This window comes from Sorghum bicolor, chromosome 2 (genome assembly GCF_000003195.3).
Source record: "Sorghum bicolor cultivar BTx623 chromosome 2, Sorghum_bicolor_NCBIv3, whole genome shotgun sequence".
NCBI classification, from domain to species: domain Eukaryota; kingdom Viridiplantae; phylum Streptophyta; class Magnoliopsida; order Poales; family Poaceae; genus Sorghum; species Sorghum bicolor.
This window is the reverse complement of record NC_012871.2, coordinates 55,366,422-55,389,773: the sequence shown is the minus strand read 5'-3', so window position 1 is coordinate 55,389,773 and position 23,352 is coordinate 55,366,422. Positions and strand designations below refer to the sequence as shown.

Here is a 23,352-nt window from a genome sequence, read left to right as displayed (position 1 = left end):
TGTAATTAGTTTATTTTTTTATTTACATTTAATGTTTCATGCATGTGTCTAAAGATTCGATGGGATGGATGAAAATTTTTTGAGTGGGGAACTAAACAGGGCCTTACATGATTTGAATAACTGGTACATTTATATTAGTATGTGATTCCAATTGATATACTACTACACTTGGCGTGTTGGATAGTTATCAATAGATGCATGCATATCCCATATAGCGTGTCATCATAAATCTATACATGCTTGATGACGACAATACATGTTATTAATAGATACATATATATCCCATATATATAGCGCGTTGTATTATTATAAATCTACATGCTTGATGATGACAATGCATATTGCTACAGCAAAGATTGGTAAACTAACAGGTAGAGATAGTAGATTCGTTTTGTATGGATGTTGGCATCCTGATTGGTGACGGCTTCAACAATCATGTCGAGGTAGAGATAATCGTGCTAATAACGCACTGTAAATAAATATGTTGTCAGCGACTTAGATGTCTCTCTCTCTCTCTCTCTGAATAATAAACACTACATAGCTCGTACGGCTCTATGGACCTAAGAATTTAGTAAAAGTCCTCCTTTCAGAGTCTATTTGTTTTACAACACCAGCTTCTTTTTTTTTCTGAATTTATATAGCAAGTTATATCTGTCAGATACTACTTATGAGCATGTAGCGTAAAATCCAAACGTGTCCACGGTTGCCTTGCATGAGTGCAGTCGTACCAAGTTTTTCCGTATGGATGGACGTGTCCACGATTGCCATGAGTACAACAACAACAGTCCCTACCTACCTAAACTTTTCCGTCTACCCATGCATGCATATATATACTGTCGATCCGAGAGACACGCCCCGTCGTACTCATCCTCCTCCGTGCCACCCGTCGTCCTCGCCGCCGCCGCTGCTTGAAGAAGCATCATCATCGATCATGGCCGGCGAACCCAGCAGAGCATGCGACATCTACAGAACACGGGACGTACAGGGCTTCCACTTCCGGGTGAGCCACTCGGCTACCAAGAATCTCGCCGCCGGCGAGTGTGTCGAGAAGGTGCTCGCGTTAGTCAACGGATTCAGGGTCACCGCAAGATGCTGGCCTCACTGCTGGGAAGGCATCATCAAGCTCTCCGTCGTCATCACCAGCATGCTGAGCCAGCAGAGGCTTCAAGCTCCCAAGGTTGCCGCGGCGAGCATAGACCTTCGCAACAGGGACGGCCGGCCGGTTCGCACGGGCAGACAGCAGCCTGAAACCGTCGTCGCCGGAGACGATTGTTTCGGAGGCGTCGCCTTTTACGCCAGCAGAGACGAGGTCGAGAAAGATTGTCTTGTGGACGACCACTTCACCGCGATCTGCACGGTGACCATCCTAAGAGACTGGCCGCCATTGGACCTCCCCGTCCCTTACAATCTAGGCAGCGTCATATTCAGCATGCCGGATCTCAGCGATGTGTCGTTCCAGGTAGGAGGGCACACTCTGAAAGCGCACCGCCTTGTCCTCGCCGCTTGCTCGCCGGTGTTCAGGGCGATGCTGTTCGGCGAGATGGTCGAGAGCAGGGCGAGCAGCATCGCCATCGAGGACGACACGAGGCCCAACACCTTTGGATGCATGCTCTACTACATGTACCACAATGTGCTGCCGCCGCCGCCGGCAGCTGCGGCAGCCGGGACGATGATGGGTGATGATGATAATGCTGCTGAAATGATGGAGTTTCAGCATCTGTTTGTAGCTGCCGATAAGTATGGACTGGACAAGCTGAAGGAGACGTGCGAGGAGATGATGTTCGCCGGCATCAAGACGTCCACGGTGCTGTCGATCATGGAGTTTGCGGAGGAGTGTGCACGCCCTAAACTGAAGGCCAAGTGCCTTGATTTCCTTGCGGTTCCTGGGAACTTCCAAGAGGTGGCTGCAACGCAGGAGTACCTTGATCTGATGACCAAGCTCCCGTCTTTGCTAGCCCAAGTACGGGACAGGTGCAGGAGACCACGACTAGTGGTGTGATATGTGAAGGGCTAATGGATTACTCCTACTAACATCTATTTGTCGGCGCTATCATTCAACGAAAGATCATGACACTGACGATGAGGGGTGGGAGAGGATATATATATATAATGGTGTATCAGAGAGCGATCCGACAAGATCGATCGTGGAGTCCATATTTATAGCGCTATATAAAAGTTTTGCTAGCAGGTACAGTTAGGATTCTAGTCTTGTGTTATTACTATTTTGCTCTTAGATAGAAGAATTAATTATGTCAGCGTCATCACTAGCTTTTTTAGAGACCTGCAAATTGAAGTTTGTCTTCAGAGTCAGCTCCACTAACCATCTCTGATCCCAACGGTGCATATGTTAGTGAACATGTTTGATGAGCTAATTGATAGCTAATTGTTAGCGAGCGGTGCATATCATGTCAGTGATGTCTGCTATGCATATTTTTTGTTTGTCTGGATGGAACGGATAAAAACGAATAAAAAAAAATTTCTGGTCACTTTGCCGAGTGTTGCGCACGGCACATACACTCTTTGCCGAGTGTTTTGGCCATAACACTTGGCAAAGGACTGCACTGGACACCTAGAAAAAATGGTTTGCCGAGTGTCCAGGCCAGGACACTAGGCAAACCTGATGGTTTTGCCGAGTGTCGTGTCCAAGACACTAGGCAAACATGGTACTTTGCCTAGTGTCCCAAGAAAGACACTCGGCAAACCAAAAAATTATTTTTTAAAAAAATGTCTTTGCCGAGTGTGGCACTCGGCAAACACTTGCCAGGACACTCGGCAAACTGTGATCTTCCGTCAGGTTGGCCATGACAGCTACTTTTGTTTGCCGAGTGTCAAACGGACACTCGAAAAAAGACATGCCGTTATTTTTTTGCCGTCTCCGCTTTGCCGAGTGTGGCACTCGGCAAACGGTTTGCCGAGTGTTTTTTGTCGTTTGCCGAGTGCCCTGGACACTAAGCAAAGCGTGCGATTCCAGTAGTGTAGCTAAAAATTAGCAAATTTGATTGAAAAAATAGCTGCAAATTAACCCTAATGCATTTAAATAGGAGGACTACTTCTTTTTCAGCAAGCCTTCAACTAGTTTGAGGAATGTGCTAGTACATCTTATTATTCCTCACCCTTTTTTATTTGGTTTATGGGATGGAATGAGTTGATGCATCGCCATCTCATTTCTCCTAAACTAGTAATTCATATATATGCATAAGAAATGAGTTAATTCCACCAAAATTCATAAGATGAACTCACGACGCATCACCTTATGAAGCATGCATGAGTTGGCTCAGCAAACCAAACGCACTATTAGTGAAACAAGTTCTAGTACGTACGTGTTTGCTAGCTGAAGTACGGAACTGGTTTGATTATTACTCCTACTAATTAACAACATCTCTTTGTCGGCTATCATTCAACGAAAAGAAAAAAAAAATCCTGTGACGCCGCGCGTGGAGAGCGCGTCCATGCTAGTCATTCTTATGATGCAAATCACGTAGCGCGAGGAGAGCAAACCCTGACTTTTCTTGGCTGGTTGATCGACCGCGAAGAACGTGCCATGGTCCAGGATGCTGCCATGCATGCAGTGATAATTGGAACGATGTCGTAGAGAAGCGAGGTGCGACACCACATAGAATTTCTTTGCCTTTGGTTTCCAGCTTTAGCTCACGAGGAGACCTGATTGCATGATTAATTGAATAGGATTATTCCTTCTTTAAAAAAAAGCTAGTTTCCTTCTAAAAAAGCCGTGGAGTTTGTTTCCTTTTAAAACATGGAGAGCAGCCTGCTGTCTCTCCGTCTCCTACGTTGATCTGCTTCCATCCATAAACCCCCCCAAAAAAGAGAGGCCTTGTCCTATCTGAATTTGCAGTTGGATATAATTTCCATGTGTGCTGATGCAGCATCAGTTAAATTGCTGCCTCCTCCCCCATACTTCAACCCTCTCTAGCTAGACTCGAGCGAAGTCGCACTTCCCCCCGCCGCTGCATCTTGTGAAGTCGCACTTGTTGTCCCGCCGCATCGACGAAGCTATCTAGCTCATGGCCGAACAGACGAAAGCATGCACTGTCTTCCACGCCCGGGAGTCCAAGTCCTTCAATCTCAGAGTAAACAACTCGGCCACTAAGCATCTCTCCGGCGACGAGTGCATCCACATTGACGTCTCCATCCCTGCCGCCGCCGGCTTCACATGCACCGCCAAGTACTGGCCGAATTGGCAATCGTCTGACTCCATCAAGATATCTGTGGTGATCACTCGCACGGATGACCAGCAGCACCATTATCAGCAGAGGCAGCACAAGCTCCTGGCGGCGCATATCGACCTGCCGGCTAGGACCGGCCTGACGCCTCCTCCTGTAACGGTGAGACGAGAAATAACCGTCGTCACCACAGATGACGATGATTGCAATTGCAATCAACAAGGCACGGCCGTCAGACGAGAACAACCCGCCGCCGCCGCCGTCGTCACCTCTACAGATTGCAAGAAGGAAGGCATGGTCGTCAATGTCAAACAAGAAGCCGTCACCGTCGTCACCACGGCAGATTGCAAGGAGGAAGGCATCTCTTTGATCGCGAAGAGGTCTGACGTCGAGGCGAGCTGCGTCGTCGACGACCACTTCACCGCGATTTGCATGGTGGCGGTCTCCAAAGTCTGGCCGCCGTTGCCGCTGCCGACACTGTCGAGACTCGAGCATGACATCCTCATGACCTCCGATCTCACCGACGTCTCCTTCCAAGTCGACGGGGAGACTTTCAGGGCGCACCGCCTCGTGCTCGCGGCGAGGTCTCCAGTGTTCAGGGCGGAGCTCTTCGGTCGTCAAATGGCTGAAGAAAGCAGCCAGCAGGAGCAGGCGAGCTCGATCGCCGTCCAGGACATGAAGGCATCCACCTTCAAATCCATGCTCCATTACATGTACCACGGCCTGCTGCCTGCCGTTGCTGCTCCCCCCGTTGCCGCCGCTGCAGAGACGGAGGCTGATTGCCGGGTGTCAGAGTTCCAGAATCTATACGTCGCCGCCGGCAAATACGGGCTGGACACCCTGAAACAGACGTGCGAGGAGATACTTTGTGCTAGCGTCACCACAGATACGGTGCTGTCGAGCTTGCAGTTTGCCGAAGAGCACGCATGCCTGAAGCTCAAGTCCAGGTGCCTCGATTTCCTTGCGATTGGTGAGAAATTCAAGGCGGTGGCGATAACCAACGAGTACATCGACCTGATGAAGAAGGTCCCGTCTTTACTCGACCATGTGCAGAACCGGTTCAAGAGGCCACGACTATCGTGAACGCCCAAATTAGTTTTATGGAGTGGTTATATATAGCGAGTTTTGGCGTTAGTCTGATTAGCAGCATAACAAGTTCAAGTAGTATTTATTTTGCACGTGCGGTCCTTAATTTATAGTTTCTATACTAGTGAGTTACTGATGAGTTCTATAGATATACAGTATCAATTTATGACTTAATAACGTTGTTGGTGTTTAATAGTGTGCGAGCATTTGGACCAAAGTAATCTTAAATATTTTCTGCTTGCTGTTTTTCTACGGTACTACCCCATGATAAGGCGGCAGCTAGGCTGTAACTCATTAGTGTGCGAGCATTTGGACAGTTATCTATTTTCTGGTTTTAGTAGCCAGCCATTTTAATACTACTTTTTTTTTTCTTTCAACTCAAGAGCACTACCTAAACCATGACTCCCATATGTCATCATCTTCCTCTGTTGCCATCAACAAACTCGGACACCGGCCATAGCAGGGAGCAAATCGTGCCTCCGCCTCTGTAGCCGCCCGCCCACGCAGGAAGGAGGATGGCCGGCTGCACCTTCTCCCTGCAGTTTTGGTCCGCTGGCCGGGATGGCCGGTCGCACCTCCTTCCCTCCATTCTGGTCCGTTGGCGGGGATGACTGTCTGCACTATCTCCTGTGCCAGGAAGACTGGACCAGCGGGGCTGACCGAGGGATACCGAGAGATGACCGAGCTGGCAGAGGAGGGGCGCCAGGAAGAGAGCTGGTGTCGGGGCAGCTTCCCTACGACGGCATGGAGGTTCTGTGTGGGGGATCCGAGTGCTCAAGAATAAAAAGTCAACGTGGGAAGGAGAGAGAGGAAGGAAAAAAATTATATAGGATGGTTTGTTGGGCCAACAGATCTAGGTATAGTCGATTCTAAAAAAACAAAAATAGGTAGTTAAATAGGTGCCTATTGGAGTAAGTTTTTTATCCTCCACTATCAAATATAAGATAATTAGTGGATTTAGGTAGTCCGTTGAAGATGCTCTTATGCCCCTCCGAAATATACTTGGCCAGACGAGCCCCACGCATGGCACGACACTAGCACGCCTAGGCACGGCGATGCGGTCGTGTCGTGCCGGCATCTCAGCCCAGGAACGACACTATTCGAGGTTAGCTGTGCTGTGACGTGCCTCTAGGCACAACAGCCCATAGTGCTCGTGCCGGCCTGCTCGCAACGTTGCCATGCGCTATCGTCGCACCACGCCATGCGCTTGCGCCACTGCCATGCACCCTCACCCGCCGCGCACGCGACGCCGCAGACCTCGCGCTTCAGGCCATCTTGCTGCTACCGCATGGAGGTTGCCACATCGTCGCAGCGCCGAGCACGTCGTGCCACCACATCGCTGTGTTGCCGCGTCATCGTCATGGTAGCTGCATGAACGCTGTCGAGCCGTCGAAGTTGTGTCTCGCGTTGACGCCATGGCTTGAGGAGAAGACGAGTGGGGGCACGGAGTGGCCTTGAGGAGAAGACAAGTGAGGGAGGAAGTGGCTTCAACCGCCGTCAATGATCGGTCAGCGGAGAAGGACGCGCGAGGAGTAGCAAGAAAAGAAATAGCGGTTGGGAGAGGGAGAAATGACAGAGAATGAGGAGAGATTTGATTTTATACTTAGGTTAGAGATGTTACAAGTCAATCGAACAGTCAGAAATGATGAAAATCAATCCAACCATCTAAAATAATGGGGCCACCATCGTGCTAGCCCTTTAAATTGTGTTGTGCCCGTGTCGGCACTACGGGCTAGACCCGCTGGCTAGAAATGACTTGGGATCGTGCCCGTGGCGACACTGGCACTATGAGTTCCGTGCCCGTGCCCGTACCGTGCTAGTGTCGTGCTTTTTCGGGCCAGGCCCGTGCCGACCCAAAGTGCTCGGGCCAAATGGCCAAATATACTCTGAAGCGTTTGCCCGCCCGCTCTCTCTCTCTTCGACCTCTCTATTTCCCCTCTCTCTCATATATCTCTAGTTGCTTCCTCCCTAGCGACCTTCCCTCCTACTAGTACACGTTCTGTTTTAGGCGGCGACGCCATTTTGAGATTGGAGGTGGGCAAAAATATTGTGCCGTCTTCATTGTTCCTGGCATGGCCAGTCCCACTCGGGCACACGAAGGCCTGCCTCGATCAAATATTCATGGAGGCGGTCGCTTTAATAGGGCCGCCTCCGTTAATGCATATTAACACAGGCGATTGCCTTAGGCCGACCGCCTCTATTAAAGCATTAACGGAGGCGGTCCATTTTATAGTATCTGCCTCAGTTAATGTGTGATTAATGGAGGTAATTGTTGTTGCATTGCTCGCCTCCTGTTCCTATGGCTATAAATGCACAACCAGCGACCCCTTTCTTCCTCCTCGCGACTCATCTTTCAAATTTTAGGGTTTTGAGCTCCAAAACCTCAAAATTTGAGCAAAATCTAGAGGAGAAGTTTTGCTCTTAGTTTGTTCAAGGAGGACACCACAAAAGGGTTCTGGCGGCGACCTCCTTTCCGTGCTCGTGCCCCACCTCCTCCCCATCGTTAGGGTTCTGGCGACGGCGATGGGTTTAGCAGCAGCGGCAGTGGGTACAACTTCGGCGAGATAGACGGTATTAGGTCGTCAGAGAGAGAAGACAGTGGTGAGAAGGAAGAAGGGGAAGGGGGCGGCGCGAGAAAGGAGGCACGATGAAGGAGACGAAGGTCGTGCGTTAGCCATGTCCTTAATATTTTATTCACGCTGTTTTTCCCATATAATATTTTGAAGCTTTTCTATAGCTATGACATAGTAGGTTGTTGCTTACTCCCACCATTTTATAAAAAATACAATTTTAAGATAGGGGAGAAACCAAGGCCTTGGCAAAATGATAGAAGTACCCTTTAAAAAAGTGATTTGTGCTGTAGTCAGTCTTTAGTGGAGCCCACCTATAGAAAAAAACATCATTACGAGGGAAGTTCCCCGAACGACCAGATCGCCAAACGCGCCGGCCCAGCCACTTTTTGCCTTCCCCACCGCGGACGTCGACCTGAAGCCTTGTTCAGTTACAAAAAATTTTACCAAAACTTTTAGATTTCCAATCACATCGAATCTTACGGCACATGCACTGCATAACGAGCTTTGAGAGAGAGACGTGCTACGGAGCACGAACGTGCATTCAAAGTTCGCACGGATATGGTTCCAAGCCGATATCCGTAGACCAAAAGAATACAAAAGAATACGAATTGGGAATGGCAGAATAAAATCGAACACACAACAGAATCAATGACGATTCAAGCTACAAAAGTTCATTTAGCCAAAAGTCGACCAACACTCAGAGCAAATGTCAGGCATTGGAATTTGGATACATAGCATGGTCTGCTTTCAGAACTACTTTGACAAAAAGTCTTTAGAACAGTAGTAGACCCACACACATTGGTGATGATAAACTTAGAAAAGAGATGTTCCCTTGCCCTTCTTGTCTCCACCAATCTCAAAATGCTTGCACCTCTGTGACAGGGATTAAGAGTGAGCTACTAATAGAAATGGAGAAATTGTTTGTTCAACAGCAAGTTTAGCACAGGAGATTGAGACAGTACCTTGATTGCGTGCTGTGAGTAGTGCTTGCAGCTCTGGCACTGCAGCTTCAGCACAATCTTCTTGGTGGTCTTAGCCTGAAAATCACAACATTTGTCATATCCCAAACTGTGCACTGAACAGGAATTTAGAATTCACAGTTATATTCAGACATTTATGCTAGCATCCAAAGAGAAAGGTATAAAGGATTGACAGATCATTATTACAATCACATAGATATGTGGCATTACCTTCTTGTGGAAGACAGGCTTGGTCTGACCACCATATCCTGACTGCTTGCGGTCATAACGGCGCTTTCCCTGGGCAGACAGGCTATCCTTACCCTTCTTGTACTGAGTCACCTTGTGGAGAGTGTGCTTCTTGCACTCCTTGTTCTTGCAGTAGGTCTTCTTGGTCTTAGGAACGTTCACCTGTATAACATGTCAAACAAATTGCACAGGTAAACAAAATTTCATATCCTTGGCAACTAAAGATCAGATCATAAACAAGTTCTCAACATTGATGTACAAACAAGTTCAATATTAGTTGGAAGGGAAATTGAAAACTCAAATCGGAGCATATAGGTCCTCAGGAGATATGCTTGTAGTTGTCATCATTAGAATAATCAGGTCTCAAAGATTCATGCCATCATAGGACCCCACAAAAGCATCACGCATTTGAACAGAAGATAACAAAACATGCTAATATCCAGGTACAATTGTGGCATGAATACAGAGGCCCTACAGAAAGTATGAGCAGACACTGCAGTATCACATCAGTTGGACAAACAAAGTTGTGCGCTGCACTCCTCAGATGTCAAAATCCAAACATAACGCACAGTTTTGTCGCACACATTCAGTGGCCACTGAATGTCAAAATACCCTATCACTAGATTTCTCCAATCTATATATATATAAAAACAAAAACTCTAACAAGAGGATCATCCCACTCTCAGCACAAATACACATTTAGGCCCCGTTCGTTTTTACAGGAACGATTCCTAGTCGCATAATCCATTCACAAATTTATACAAAACAGGAATTATTCCACGCCGTTCCTGGCCTATTCCGACGTAAACGAACAGGACTTTAAATAAATCCACTAGCCTGAGTCTAAAAACGAAGAAATACCAGCACCCGATGGCTACTACTAGGATTCGCAGATTTCCTTGTGATGCTCCACAGATCTAACAACATATAAGGGCAACGCTACAAAGGTACTAGACGTCCATCATGAGGCACGCATAAATCCACAAGGGCAGCAAGGTATAGAGGTCTCGGCGAGGCCCGCGCGCGAGGAAGGAACAGAGAGGCAGGGAAGAAGACGGCTTACCATTTTGGCGGCGGCGGAAAGGAGGCCGGAAGGGCTTGTGCGGCGTGCTCCCTATCCGGTCGAGAGCTGCAGCGAGTGGTGGCGGCGGCGGCGGGGTGGTCGAGAGGCTCCCTATCCGCTCTTATGGGGAGGCGACCGCCCTAGGGTTTTCTCCGATTCGGGCCGTGCACTTCATGGGCCGTGCCCGTGCGAAACCAGGCCCGACTAGAAAGGCCGCCGCGCCACCTTTGAAGATTGGCCAGTTCATCATCTTTTTGATACGTTGCCGGATTTCTATCGGGATTGCTACCGTGACCATACAACATACATGGTCTCTCCATGATTGCAAGGGGAGATAATAAGCAAACCGGAACATTATTGTTCCAAAAAGCCTTGTAGACAAATCGATTTTTTTTTAATTTTGCTTTCCAGTGTGCTGTTTCAAACTGACGGACACATCGATGCTACTTTTTTTGAATCTGATAGTTCAGCAAAAGATAACTTTTGTGTAATGAAAGCCAAATTTTGAGCTCTTGCTTTGTCTACATCAAAATATGTATTTTGGTTTATTATCTACTTATTATGACCAAAATTGTAACACCTCCAGGGAAGTTTGGTCATATTTGGTGCTAAGACTTTGTAAATAAATATAGTAAAACTGTTTTGTTAGCTCAATATTCGCCTCTGCAATTTGAGCCTAAATTTTAATCTTTATTCATTGCTCACGGGTTTTGTTTGTCTATAATCATTTTTTAGTTTGAATAAAATAGCATACGTACCATTCTTAGGCATTATTGAAATAAATGAATATTTAGTTTGTAACTACTGTATGATGAGATCATATATCATAATGTGTACTTCATGCTTTTCCAACATGGATATAAGTTATAAGATGTGCTACTGGGAGAGCTCCCATATACACTTCCAAAAATAAAAAGATAGTCACAAAAAGGAGAGATGCCTTGTATTTTTGTGCCAAGAGCCCATACTACAATATGGTTGTAATGTTGCTGTTAATGTTCTATAAAATATACAAGATTAAATTAGGAAATGGTCGCTCCCCAAAAGCGCCACAATGGTTGCTACCCGGTGGCAGCCACACGTACTATTCGCTTCGCTGAAGTAGTGCTGAGAGGAAAATATCATAGATATCTTATTTCCTTTTGCTGTTTTCTCTTGATCGAACATGAAACCTGATGCTTCCATGAATGATGCATTTACACCTTTGATTGATGCAACCTCCGGAACACAAAATGACAGTACCTTACCTATATGACTATATACTGCAATGACCATCTATTGTCTATACGCAGATAGACTACTTTTTTTTTATTGCAGTGACTAAGCTAGGAACGATGAGATGTTACATTTACTAATGCAAGGATGCAGTGCCTGCCAAATTCCAAGAATATTTTTAGATTCCTGTAAAACATTTAATATATATCCATCTGTATTAAAAAAGAGTAACATGTATTATTATATTATAAAATTTGTGAAATTTAACAGACTTTTTTTAATAAAATCTACTTGCATCCGGTGTGTTTGGTAAAAAAAATCACAAATTTGTATGTCACCATAAGTCATGACCACAAGGAACACAGACTACAAGCCACTGTTTTACCTCAGTTCTGTTATTGGAAGATGTCTCTTTGACTGATTGTAAGTAACATCAAGAATAGAATGTTTTGAACAGGAGGAACGAAGATATCTGAAGTAGTCAGCAGCTCAGCATTGCATTACCATTACCAGTGTTTATGTCGAATTTTATAACGCAAAGGAAACACTAATTACCAAAGCTCTTTCTTGTTAGTACTCCACCTGCAAGTTAGAAGTGTTCATGTTTCTGATTGCAAACATATCAAATAAGCAAATTTAGGAGTGAACGTATTGAGCAGAAACAGAGCATATGGGAAGAGAAGTTGCAGAGGGAAGGTCGAGGCGTTCCAGCGCGATGCCATTGAGAATCTGAGCCAAAAGAAGTCCATACTGAAGGGCAGGGCTTCCTCCATCTCGACAGTATGCAGCGGATTGAGCTCATTGTTGACTGCAAGGGGCTCGGCTGCGATGGCGTCGACAAGAGTTGGAGCCTGGCCGTCCCTTCTGCAAGGGTAGATCAGTGTAGCCAAGCTGCCAATGCCGTTTGTAGTTGTCGCTAGCAGCTTCAGGCGGAAGGCGTGTGGCCGGCTGGCCGCGGGCCCAAGGAGAGGTTCCAGATGGGTCTGAGCTCAATGCGGCAGCATCCGCCATTTTGGACAACGCGGGAGGTGGGGGACGAGGCTCTGGCCGCGGCAATGGGAAGGTGAGTCGGAGGCTGTGGATGAACCAGGCTGGCCGCAGCGGCAGCCGCCGTGCTTGCGCCCGCCGCCCGCTCTGGGGTGGCCAGAGCCGCCACGCCCACATCACCGGCCGCGCCGGGGTCACAGAGGCAGCTGGGGTTCCAGGGCCGTTGGGCCCCCCATCCGCGCTGGGATGGTCGGGACTGACGCTCGCTCGACGACGAGCCCGAGAAGGTTCCTGAGGGTTTTAGTTTGAGAAAGAAAAACGGGTAGAGATCAAACCGATCCGCAATCCAACGGCCTCCATCGTAAGTTCGCCAGATCGGACGGCCCACAGGCTAACGGGCGACGTGGCCCTATCCGTTAGCCCGCTTTTGGTGCAGAAATCGTATTTAGAGATTCTTGCACCAAACCATGGGCGCCCGATAGGGCCACATCGCCCGCTAAGCCGAAAACCGTCGGATCTGGCCAAGATGTGATATGGATCGTCTGATCGGAGTCCTTGCGGGTCTCGCATGCGTTTTGCCGTCAACCCGCATGGTCAAGAATCGTCGCGAACCCACTCTCGGGCGACTCCCGCACCACCCTCCTCCTCCTAGCGCGGGCGCCGCCACTGGCGGAGCCAGGGAGGGGCCAGCAGGGGCCGTGGCCCACTGGCCCCTCCCAACTTCAGCTGCCATTCGTTTCATTAGCGCTAATATGTCTTAAGCTATTATTCTATATGTCTTAAGCTATTATTCTATATATAGATATTTGGCTACGACCATTCTTTTGGAGCATTTGTAATGCATGGACAAAGTAGAATAGAACAATCAGGTATTGCCATGGACTTGGAGAATAAAATAATAGCATTATTTTAAATTCTTATGGTATAATCAGGTGTAAATTAATATAGAAATTATGAAAAAAATACAGAAATATAATAGTCATGTGTTCCAAACAGGGTTTAATCATGGTTACTACCTATTTCTTCTCTTCTACACCTAAAAGACTATAGCATCATCATCTATCTGGTGATATACCAAGTCTCGAACCCTGCTCATGCATCTGATACCAGCATACGAATCATCTTTCACTCAAAACTCATTCATGTGTGTCCTACCCAGTTTCCGATACGAAAACCAGATCCATGTGCTTGCTCTATTTGGCTGGTTGAAAAATAGCTGCTGCTGATGTTGATTTGTTATGAGAGAAAAACACTATTTTATAGTTGAAAAGTAGTCCTAATAACTTCAAGTGAACAGGACAACTGACTCTTTGGAGCTCATGCGTCCAGTCACTAAGGTTATTAGATTTTTTTTATTATTTTCTGCAAACTGATCAATGTAGACATGGACAAAAATTTGTAACCCTGATACAACGTACGGGCATATATATATAATGTTATTAGAAGTTCTACTATGTTATATGTCTGGCCCCCTCTATACCTAATTCCTGGCTCCGCCATTGATTGTGCTGAGAGTGGGATGATCCTCTTGTTAGAGTTTTTGTTTATATATATATAGATTGGAGAAATCTAGTGATAGGGTATTTTTCCCTATCACCCTTAGAAAAAGGTTTTGCCTAGGTAGGTATGATCTAACGAGACCTATGCATAGTAACAAAGAGAAGAGGGAGATGGCATTACAATGCAGCATCATTGCATCCTAGCACCTCACTCGCTACATCCTTGATTTTGTATGCATGTGCTTACCAACTAGCTAAGGTTATCTACTATGTTATATGTCTGGCCTCCTCTATACCTAATTCCTGGCTCCGCCACCGAGGGTCGCCTTCATGGCTCTTGCGTATGCTCTGGCCTGTTGGGAACACACAAATCACTTTTAGCGATCAACGCGCACAGCAGATTGTTTCGACAGAAAATTAGGACGATACTCCACTCTGCAGCTGTAGTGCTGTAGAACAAGTAACAACTCTGGCCTAGATGCAAAGACTCATCAACTTCTGATCTTTCAGTGCTACTGACAGAAATGCAGCTAAAACTTCTTAACAGCAGTTCAGCACAGCCAAATATAAATCCCTGGAACCTCCCTCCTTTTTCTCAGCCAGATGCAACGTAGCCGTCGATTCTTTTTAGCATGTCCGGTAAGGAGTGACCATCAATCTATATCCCGTAGACCAAGGCCCACAAACAAGATTGACGTGCACTCCAATTCCGACGTGTGGGCTGTGGCACTTGGTAAAATGGACAGGAAAATGGAGACCTGACCATGCATGCTCGATTGCCAAGTTTCGTCTATCTACATAAGACGTGGTTTGGGCCTACAACTACTAGTAGTTCACTACGGCTAATGGCTCCGATCAACACCAAGGCCCACTTGCTTCAATATGTGCATAAGTAGGTGAGTACTCTTTGCTCAGAGCAGTTTTTACTTGTCTACTGTACTCGATTCAAGTTCTGTTTTGGGTTCTACAATGCTGTCGCCTGTCGGTCCCTGTCATCCGAGCACCCAACCGACACTGAGTTTGTGGATGTAATCGCAGGTTCGTGGCTGTGGAAGTATGGAAAGAAGCCCAAAATGTTTCACCTAAAAAGATTCAAGAACAGTTGCCTAGTGATGGGTTATGGTAGTTTATATATCTGACGTGAGTTTTAACTTTCAGACCTTTGTTTAATTGCACTGTTTCAGATGAAACAAGCATGTGCAACCACAGCTCCCCGCGTCATAACCAAGGCAATTTCTCATCTTTCTATGCCAGCACCAGATAAACTACACCGGAGACGCTGAAGACCCCATATCCAAGAAACAAAGCTACCAAGAATAAAATTTCGATCAGAACAATTCAGTATTGTAAAATGCACTGCTCACCTGGTTAACGATGGCCCATTGCATTTCAAGAGGAAGCTGAGCAAAGTCATCAAACTTTGTCCCGATTAGGATTGGAATAGCCGTCTGCCAGAAGGGGGGTAAAAAAAATAAAGCACCGTTCAGTAACCATACTAGCTCCAAGCACAATGTGAACACTAGTATTGTTCATCTTCAATACTACTAAATGCGTGCGAGCAAATCTCAAAGTTATCAAAATGTTCCAAACAGTTATCTGCAGGAGAGTGAGTGGCAACCCATCTGCTACTGACTGTTTGCAGCAATTTGTAATAGTTTTTCCATATGTTCAGTGAGCACTAAATGTTCAGCTAACATCAGAGGCTACAGAAAGGCAAGATGTGCACAAAAATTTCAGCACAGAGGAATGCACCAACCTTATTCCATTTCCTTGCCCTCTCGTACCAATCTACAATGCTGCATCAACCAAACCAAAACAGTAATGACTAATGAGCACCAAATAAGAATTTGCTGTGAAATTCTGGAATCGAGTTGTTTGAAACCGATCTAAACACTAACTTATTAAGCATGCAGCGGCTCGTGAGATCAAACATGTACAGGATCGCCACGGCGTCCTTGCACGCGATCGGGATGTGGTCGACAGACTGGTGGTCTCCTGCATCAATTTCACAGGCAAGTGAAAATGAAATCATCAAGAGAGGTTGGAAATCTGGCATCTGAGCCAAAGCAACCAGGGAACAGAATTGCTGATTCATTGGTGTGCCTGAGAGTTACCTGCCACATCCCAGATGCTGTAGGCAATCCTAGCTCCCCTGACGGCCATCGTCTTGTCCATGAGATTCAGGCCAGTCATCTGCAAACCGTTCTGCTCCTCCCCGTCGTCTCCCACATACTTAACCTGCAGATGAACGGACATCCACGAGAAGATTAAACTTGCAGTGACGATGCTTTGATGGTTTCTTCCTCAGATTTGCACGGTGGTTAAGGAATTGCACGATGACAGGAAGGAAGAACGAAATATAGATATTGGAATTAGGGTTTCATTCCATGGGCTAACCCTAACCAGGGTAGCCATATAATTAGGGATACATGGGTCTCATGGACCTAACCTCATGGGCCTCATACTCATATACTATAACATCTCCTCGCAGTCTGAACTACCGTCGCAGCGGAGTTTACAGACTAGACACGAAAGAAAAGAGGTACAACACACGAGCCCCCCACAGATACAACTAGCCACCGGTGATGTTGAGGCTGGTGCGGAACTCGGCGAAGGTCGAGGATGGGAGACCCTTGGTGAAGATGTCGGCGAACTGGGAGGTGGTCGGGACGTGGAGGACCCGAACATCGCCGACAGCGACCCGGTCCCGGACGAAGTGTAGGTCGATCTCCACGTGCTTGGTCCTCTGGTGCTGGACCGGATTGGTGGAGAGGTACACCGCACTGACGTTGTCGCAGTAGACCAGCGTGCTCCTGGAGAGGGGGCTGTGAAGCTCGGCGAGGAGCTGCCGGAGCCAGGAAGCCTCAGCCACGCCGTTAGCAACAGCGCGATACTCCGCCTCGGCACTGGAGCGGGAGACAACCAGCTGACGCTTGGACGACCAGGACACGAGGTTGCCGCCTAAGAAGACGGCGTAGCCGGAGGTAGAGCGCCGAGTGTCCGGGCACCCGGCCCAGTCAGCGTCAGTGTAGACGACCAGCTCGGTGGAGGGAGACCGGTGAAGAAGCAACCCGTAGTCGACGGTGCCGCGGAGGTAGCGGAGAAGGCGCTTGAGAGCAGTCAGGTGGGGCTCTCGAGGATCATGCATGTGGAGACAGACCTGTTGCACGTCGTATGTGATGTCCGGCCTGGTGAAAGTGAGGTACTGAAGTGCACCAGCAAGACTCCGGTACGCAGTGGGATCTGCAACTGGACTACCCTCGGCCTCTGACAGCTTGCCCTGAGTGTTAACCGGAGTGGGGCAGGGCTTGCAGCCAGTCATCCCTGCTCGCTCCAGGATATCAAGAGTGTATTGCCGCTAGTGTAGAAGAAGCCCAGTGGGACGAGGCTCAACAGTGACGCCAAGAAAGTGATGGAGGACACCCAGATCCTTCTGAGGGAACTCCAGCTGAAGAGCACTGATGATGCGGCGTAGTAGTGAAGGACTGGAAGCTGTGAGCACAATGTCATCAACATAGAGCAGCAGGTACGCAGTCTCGGCTCCATGGTGGTAGATAAATAGGGACGTATCTGACTTGGCCTCCACAAACCCCAGTGTCACCAAGAAAGCAGCAATCCGAGAGTGCCATGCCCGAGGGGCCTGCTTGAGACCGTAGAGAGACTTGTTGAGCCGACAGACCATGTCCGGACGAGAGAAGTCAACAAATCCCGCTGGCTGACTGCAGTAGACTGTCTCAGTAAGTTCTTCACATCGAGCTGATGCACCGGCCAAGAGCGAGCAAGGGCCAAAGAGAGCACTGTGCGGACAGTCGCCGGCTTCACCACAGGACTGAAGGTCTCATCGTAGTCGACCCCAGGGCGCTGAGTGAAACCCCGGAGAACCCAACGAGCCTTGTATCGCTCAAGGGTGCCATCAGCCCGCCGCTTGTGAGTCCAGATCCACTTGCCGGTGACAACATTGGCGCCGGGCGGACGCGGCACCAGATCCCAAGTCTGGTTGGCGAGTAGCGCCGCGTACTCCTCTTCCATCGCGTGGTGCCAGTGAGGGTCCAATAGGGCGGCGCAGACGGAAGAGGGTACAGGAGAGACCTGCGAGTCGCCGAGCATCGCCGCAAGAGCCCGGGACCGCAGGTTACCAGCCGCGTGCCGCGTCACCATCGGGTGGACATGACGCGGGTCGCGGTGAAGAATCGGCGGGTGGTACACCGGCGACAACTGGTTGTCGCTGTCCTTTAGATTTTGGAAGACTAACTAGGGTGGAGTGGTTTTGGTATTATCCACTGCAGCTAGTGATCGCATGGTGAACTGGTGATCGTATCGCCGATGTCGCTGCGTCTTTTCTCGCGGTCTCACTGTCTCATCGAAAGTCCAGAAGTCACGACTCATGATCGCTATATGTGGCAGCGCGTGTATGGGCATTGGTGGCTCGACTCCTTGGCTCACAACTTTTTTGGTGAGAGGCCGCTGCACCATATATATACATATACTAATAAATAAAGACTATAGCTAAAAGATATGTGGTATTATATACTTAGATTTGGGCCCTCATCCCGTGAGGGCTCTCGGCCGTCGCACCTCCTGCCCTCCCCTTAGGGCCGGCACTGCCGGGCAACTTTGGAGCATCTACGAGTGTGTTTGGTTTCGTGATCAATTTCTGGCCTGGCTAGAATCCTGGCCTGTGCAGCTTTAGTTTGCTCCCACCAAGCCAATCTCTGGTTGTTTGGTTGTCTGTGTTGTCTAAGCCTAGTTAGCCCTAGTGTGTGTTTGGTTATCTCGATTGTTTTGATACAGTCACCTTTTTTCCAAATTAGTAAGGTTACCCTTTGAGGCATTTTGTTAAACGCCATCCTCGATGAGCATGGCACAAGGCAGCAGCAAGGCGAGCATTGCCAACACGGTGACCACGATAAGCAGCAACGCGAAGACCAAAGCGAGCAAACAGATGAGTAAAACAACTGTATATTTATTGCATTCAACTTGTGCAATTTACGGTTGAACTCCTCATTTTCTAAATTGAATGCAGAATAGCGACTGAAGATAGATTAGAAGAAGTGCAGAATTCAACAAAGCGCAGTCGATCATGTGCTCAGCTAATAAGGAATCAGAATCACGCGTGTCCTCGCTACTCGACGAGGCAGAGTCCCCGCGCTTGAAGGCCGACCTGAGGAGCCTGTGCACGGTCCACCGTGCGGCAGCTGAGTCGTAGGCTGTCGGGCCTCCGTGCCCAAAGCAGGTGGCAGTGGAGGGGAACTGGAGCCTGCGACCGATGGGGATCTGGAGCCCGGCCTTCACGGACCTCGACACCGACTTCTTTCTCAGCCCACCGGGCCGCACCCTTCACCTTCCCTCCTGCTTGAGCGCCGGTGGAATCTTATGGCCGCGGCTGCGCTTGAGCGGGAGCGCGTCGCCGAGGACCGCGGAGCTCCACTGCGTGAGCCTAGGCACCGCTTCAGTTCACCGTGTTGCCGACACCGTTGGAACCCGGTCCACCGTAGCACTGGAGGTGACGCGAACTCCACTTAGGAATAGACAAGGCGAATCAGGCGTGGAGCCATGGAGGGGGAGGCCGACAATGGCAACGCTGTTGCGGGTGCTCGAGCTGGTGGCGTTGCGCCGATGGTTTGCGACCTGCGACGACGATGGGAGGAGGACGAACACAGGCAGAGCACGCGGTGAGGTATGGGGAGGTGACGAGAATGACCGGATGGGGCTGGCTCGGGCCTGGCCAGGATTGAATCACCGTTTCAATCTAGGCCTGGCTCCAAGGATACTTTTGGCTAGTTCAAACCAGGCTAGTATCCCTTTACAGGCAACCAAACAAACTAAAATGAACTTCAGTGAGCGAAAGCCACACACGTTGTTTGGACAGATCATCGTCATCTATCTACCAATTTCCTTTCCATGGCGGCGGCGACGAAGCACCTGCTGCCGTTGGCAAATTTGAACAAGCTGTCAAACCGATGCAACGGAACCACGGTCTGGCATCTGCCCGCCCGTGGTTTGCGCAGTAATCTGAGCGTGGAGCGCCGAGGCCGGCGGCCCTTCCCGTTGTACACGTTCTCGTCTCTCCGCCGGCCCTGCTCTAGCTAGTGCTCTCGCTTCATCAGCGGAGACAGAGACACGCCACCATCACAAGGATCCAAACCTGGGCCCAACATCATAACAATTGTAGGTAGGGATGCAGGCCCGATCCTATCAATTTATAGACCTGGAGCGAAGCTTAGAAGATGGGCGCTTCATTATAATTATAGTAATATGCATAAAAATTCTATACATCTCTATTTTTTTCTTTTTTTTTCACTTCTAAATGCGTGTCTTTTGGCAACACGAGGACACTGGGAATTTAGAAATACTAGATTCAGTTTAATGTTAAAGTAAAAATGATCGTTACTCCCTCCGTCCCAAATTATAAGTCATTCCAAGAATCTTGGAGAGTCAAAGTTTTTCAAGTTTGACCAAATTTATATAGCAAAATAATAACATTTTTGGTATCAATCAAGTATCATTAGATTCTTTGTTAGTTATATTTTCATAGTGTACCTATTTTATGACATAAATCTTTATATTTTTCTTTATATTTTTGGTCAAACTTGGAAACGCTTTGACTCTTCAAGATTGTTGGAATGACTTATAATTTGGAACGGAGGGGTAGTAAATTACCAAGTATTTGCACCGTTAGGGATGCCGCAATTCCAAATCTCCTACAACTAAAAAGAGTAAAAGATGGACAAACTTTTAGTGCGACATTCTCCCCTCTCAGCTTTCGTCCTGCCTCCTGCGAACCCGTCCACCGCGCCTCTTCCATCCGGCTCCCCTTCCATCCCCGCCTCGCTCCCCTTCCATCCCCGCCCACCGCGCTCCATCCGGCTCCCCTTCCATCCCTGCCTCACTCCCCTTCCATCCCCGCACACTGCGCCCCGCTCGCCAGGTCGGGCTCCCCTTCCATCCCCGCCCACCGCGCCCCGCTCGCCAGGTCGGGCTCCCCTTCCATCCCCGCCCACCGCGCCCCGCTCGCCAGGTCGGGCTCCCCGCCCAGATCCCGCCCCGCTCCCCTTCCATCCTTGCGCCCCACTCGCCAGGTCGGGCTCCCCTTCCATCCCCGCCCCGCTCCCCTTCCATCCTTGCACCCCGCTCGCCAGGTCGCCCGTGCTCGCACCCCCGGTCGAGGCCAGGACGCGCGGATCAACGCCAGGTCGCGCGGATTTGGCGACTTCTCCAGAGCCGCACCCCCGACCGAGGCCAGGACGCGCGGATCCACGTCAGGCTAGGAAGCTGCCACTGATTGGGTGATTGCCTCTGTTCCTTGCAGTCGCCGATTGCAAATTTGCACTAGAAGTTTACCGGCTGATCCCCATTCTCAAATTTTAAGGTATTTGTACCGGCTATGTCGTCTCTGTTCTTTGTCAAGCAGGTGACCGATGAGTTAATTGATTGCACCAATTTTTGTAGAGTTGATCGAGACATTAAAATCCTTGTTTCTCCTGTTATTTTACCAAGTACCCAACCAATAGTTAGGTCTTTTTAATCACTTTCATGTTTCCATCAATTATGCTGTGGATTTAAGTATGAAATCAAAATATCATCTAAATTTATGCATTTATGAGTTAGTTTTGTTACCCATCGATATTATACCCCCTTTTGAGTGGTATATTTACCTGGTACCGGTAAATATGTTTTGATAGTGGCTTTTGGCGTCAAAATTGAGGAGCTCCACCACTGCACAGGAAAGGCATCTGTCTCCCACGGTTCGGCTTCTTCCTCAGCTGCACCATCCTCAGAGTGAGTCCTGTCTTCTTCTGCGTTTCCTTTCCCAATTCAGTTCCCAGCCATATGCAGTCCGACAAATACTATTTTCTGCCTTTCTCCTTCAACCTACTGTCGATGGGATTGCTTGCAATATGACCTCGAATTGGCTCCACATAGTAAAAATTGCAGAGTGACCTGAGACACTTGATACAGACACTTAACGAAATCATTCTTTTTTACTCCAAAAAAGGCATTCCTTAAATCTGTATTGCAAAATAGCTTGTGTGCTTAATTCTACTCGCCACCATATGTTACTGGATTGTTTTTTTCTTTCTTTTTTTCGCTTCCTGGTGAAAAGATCATTTTTTTTTTCTTGTTGATGAACGGGACAGATTGTTTTTGAAGTGAAACGGGACAGATTGTGGCTTGTGGGCAAAATTGCCCTTCCCACGTGGTCGATTTGTCCTGAAAGCTCTCTAATTCGGCCAGAAAACTAGCCCTCCTGAGTCCTGACTGCAAGAAACAGCTGCCCTCATTTACTTAGAAACAATCATTGCGCACAACCGTGCATCAGTTGCTTTGTACAACTAAAATTGCTGAGAAGTGTTGGCATCTTTTGGTGCTTGGCTGGAAAACCTTTTGTTGCCCCTCAAGATTAATGCTTTATTATTATCTTTATTGTGTAAAATTGAATGAAAAATACTTTCTTGCATTCCATGAACATCGTAGTAGATTGCTAGATTGCTGTTACAAACCTAACCAAGTTTGTTGGTTCCAACATTCATAGTCATCCTAGAGCTGATGGTGGAATAGTGTTGGACGAAGTGTCTTCTATTCAGACCGCCCAAGGCACATTCTCGACCAAGAACACTAGCAAGGTAAGTGCAGTGGTTGCTATTTTTTACCTTTATTAAGTGTCCGACATTCTGTTCGACAAACTGAATATGTTTGATACCTGGCTTGTGTTTGTTTCCATAGCAAATTTATACTTATTTCTTCTCTCTGTTCTTTGCATTGATGATCTTTCCTATAATATGTTTTCGTCAGGGCTGAGTGTAGCGTGGTTAGAAGCAGTGAGCTTCATAGTCCGGTTATGGATTTGCCAACATTTGAAGCGCTGTCTTTGAGTGACACTTCACTTTCCACCCCAGAAACAGCTGAAATGACTAATGTTGATTATGCACCTCGCTCTGTGTGAGTTCTTTTCTTATGCTCCACTTTTTAAATTCAGTTGCGCTTGGCCATATGCAATGTGATGGGACCACACCATTCACCATCTAAATCTACTAAGAAGAATTGCCGAATTTCTTGCAGTAGCACTTTAAGTCGGTGCCACATGGTATAAATTGTAAAGTGAGCAGAGATGGCACACACAGCTGAATATAATCATTACTTTTTTTGCAAAAAATTATCTCTCTAAGCTCTGAACAAAACTGATTTTGTGCTCTAAACATGTATTGCGCTACCAGTGGTTTGTACAACCAAAAGTTGCATATCGTAGCAAAATTTTGGAATTCCATTTGTTTCTTGCTCCCCAAAATATTTCCTTTTTATATTGCTGGTATATGGTGGATATTGCTTGCCTGTTTAACAATACATATCCAATTTTGCTATATGATCTTCGGGGCAAGGCCAACATATTAATCTATTTGACTGGCTGCTGGACTGTGCTCAACACTCATTAGAGAATTCTTTGAACTCACAGAACTTATTAAACTGCAACTGTTGTTACGGTCTATGATCAATACAATGTGTTCTACTATTTGTGCTGTGCAAAATCTGCCAACCCGCTTC

The 23,352-nt window shown here is 47.8% G+C and overlaps 4 protein-coding genes across 4 annotated transcripts; 1 reads left to right on the top strand and 3 right to left on the bottom strand.

Annotated features, from left to right (window-relative positions):
• Nucleotides 746-1,999, top strand: LOC8054589 (BTB/POZ and MATH domain-containing protein 1). The gene has a single exon (XM_002462204.2). It carries the CDS (start codon nt 746-748, stop codon nt 1,997-1,999), a length of 1,254 nt encoding a protein of 417 aa, XP_002462249.2.
• LOC8055538 (60S ribosomal protein L36a) lies at nt 8,456-10,275 on the bottom strand. Its single transcript, XM_002460031.2, has 4 exons — nt 10,112-10,275; nt 9,031-9,210; nt 8,803-8,877; nt 8,456-8,713 (listed from the first exon to the last, which is right to left on the bottom strand). Exons 1-4 carry the CDS (start codon nt 10,112-10,114, stop codon nt 8,654-8,656), a joined length of 318 nt encoding a protein of 105 aa, XP_002460076.1. The 5' UTR covers nt 10,115-10,275; the 3' UTR covers nt 8,456-8,653.
• On the bottom strand, nt 14,109-16,151 carry LOC8054588 (septum-promoting GTP-binding protein 1). Its single transcript, XM_002460030.2, has 5 exons — nt 15,927-16,151; nt 15,711-15,807; nt 15,569-15,608; nt 15,177-15,260; nt 14,109-14,165 (listed from the first exon to the last, which is right to left on the bottom strand). The coding sequence occupies exons 1-5, from the start codon at nt 16,066-16,068 to the stop codon at nt 14,109-14,111; spliced, it is 420 nt and encodes a 139-aa protein (XP_002460075.1). The 5' UTR covers nt 16,069-16,151.
• Nucleotides 16,385-17,134, bottom strand: LOC110432728 (uncharacterized mitochondrial protein AtMg00810-like). Its single transcript, XM_021453516.1, has one exon. It carries the CDS (start codon nt 17,132-17,134, stop codon nt 16,385-16,387), a length of 750 nt encoding a protein of 249 aa, XP_021309191.1.

What these genes read in the sequence shown, in the direction of transcription:
- LOC110432728 (XM_021453516.1), bottom strand. Translation starts at nt 17,134, where the DNA reads ATGACTGGCTGCAAGCCCTGCCCCACTCCGGTTAACACTCAGGGCAAG.
- LOC8054589 (XM_002462204.2), top strand. Translation starts at nt 746, where the DNA reads ATGGACGTGTCCACGATTGCCATGAGTACAACAACAACAGTCCCTACC.
- LOC8054588 (XM_002460030.2), bottom strand. Translation starts at nt 16,068, where the DNA reads ATGTCCGTTCATCTGCAGGTTAAGTATGTGGGAGACGACGGGGAGGAG. An exon ending in GGGCAAGGAAATGGAATAAG is followed by an intron (nt 15,261 to 15,568) that starts GTTGGTGCATTC and finishes CCCTTCTGGCAG; the next exon opens with ACGGCTATTCCAATCCTAAT. An exon ending in AATGGGCCATCGTTAACCAG is followed by an intron (nt 14,166 to 15,176) that starts GTGAGCAGTGCA and finishes TGTTCCCAACAG; the next exon opens with GCCAGAGCATACGCAAGAGC.
- LOC8055538 (XM_002460031.2), bottom strand. An exon ending in AGCCTGTCTTCCACAAGAAG is followed by an intron (nt 8,878 to 9,030) that starts GTAATGCCACAT and finishes TGTGATTTTCAG; the next exon opens with GCTAAGACCACCAAGAAGAT. An exon ending in ACTCACAGCACGCAATCAAG is followed by an intron (nt 8,714 to 8,802) that starts GTACTGTCTCAA and finishes TCCCTGTCACAG; the next exon opens with AGGTGCAAGCATTTTGAGAT.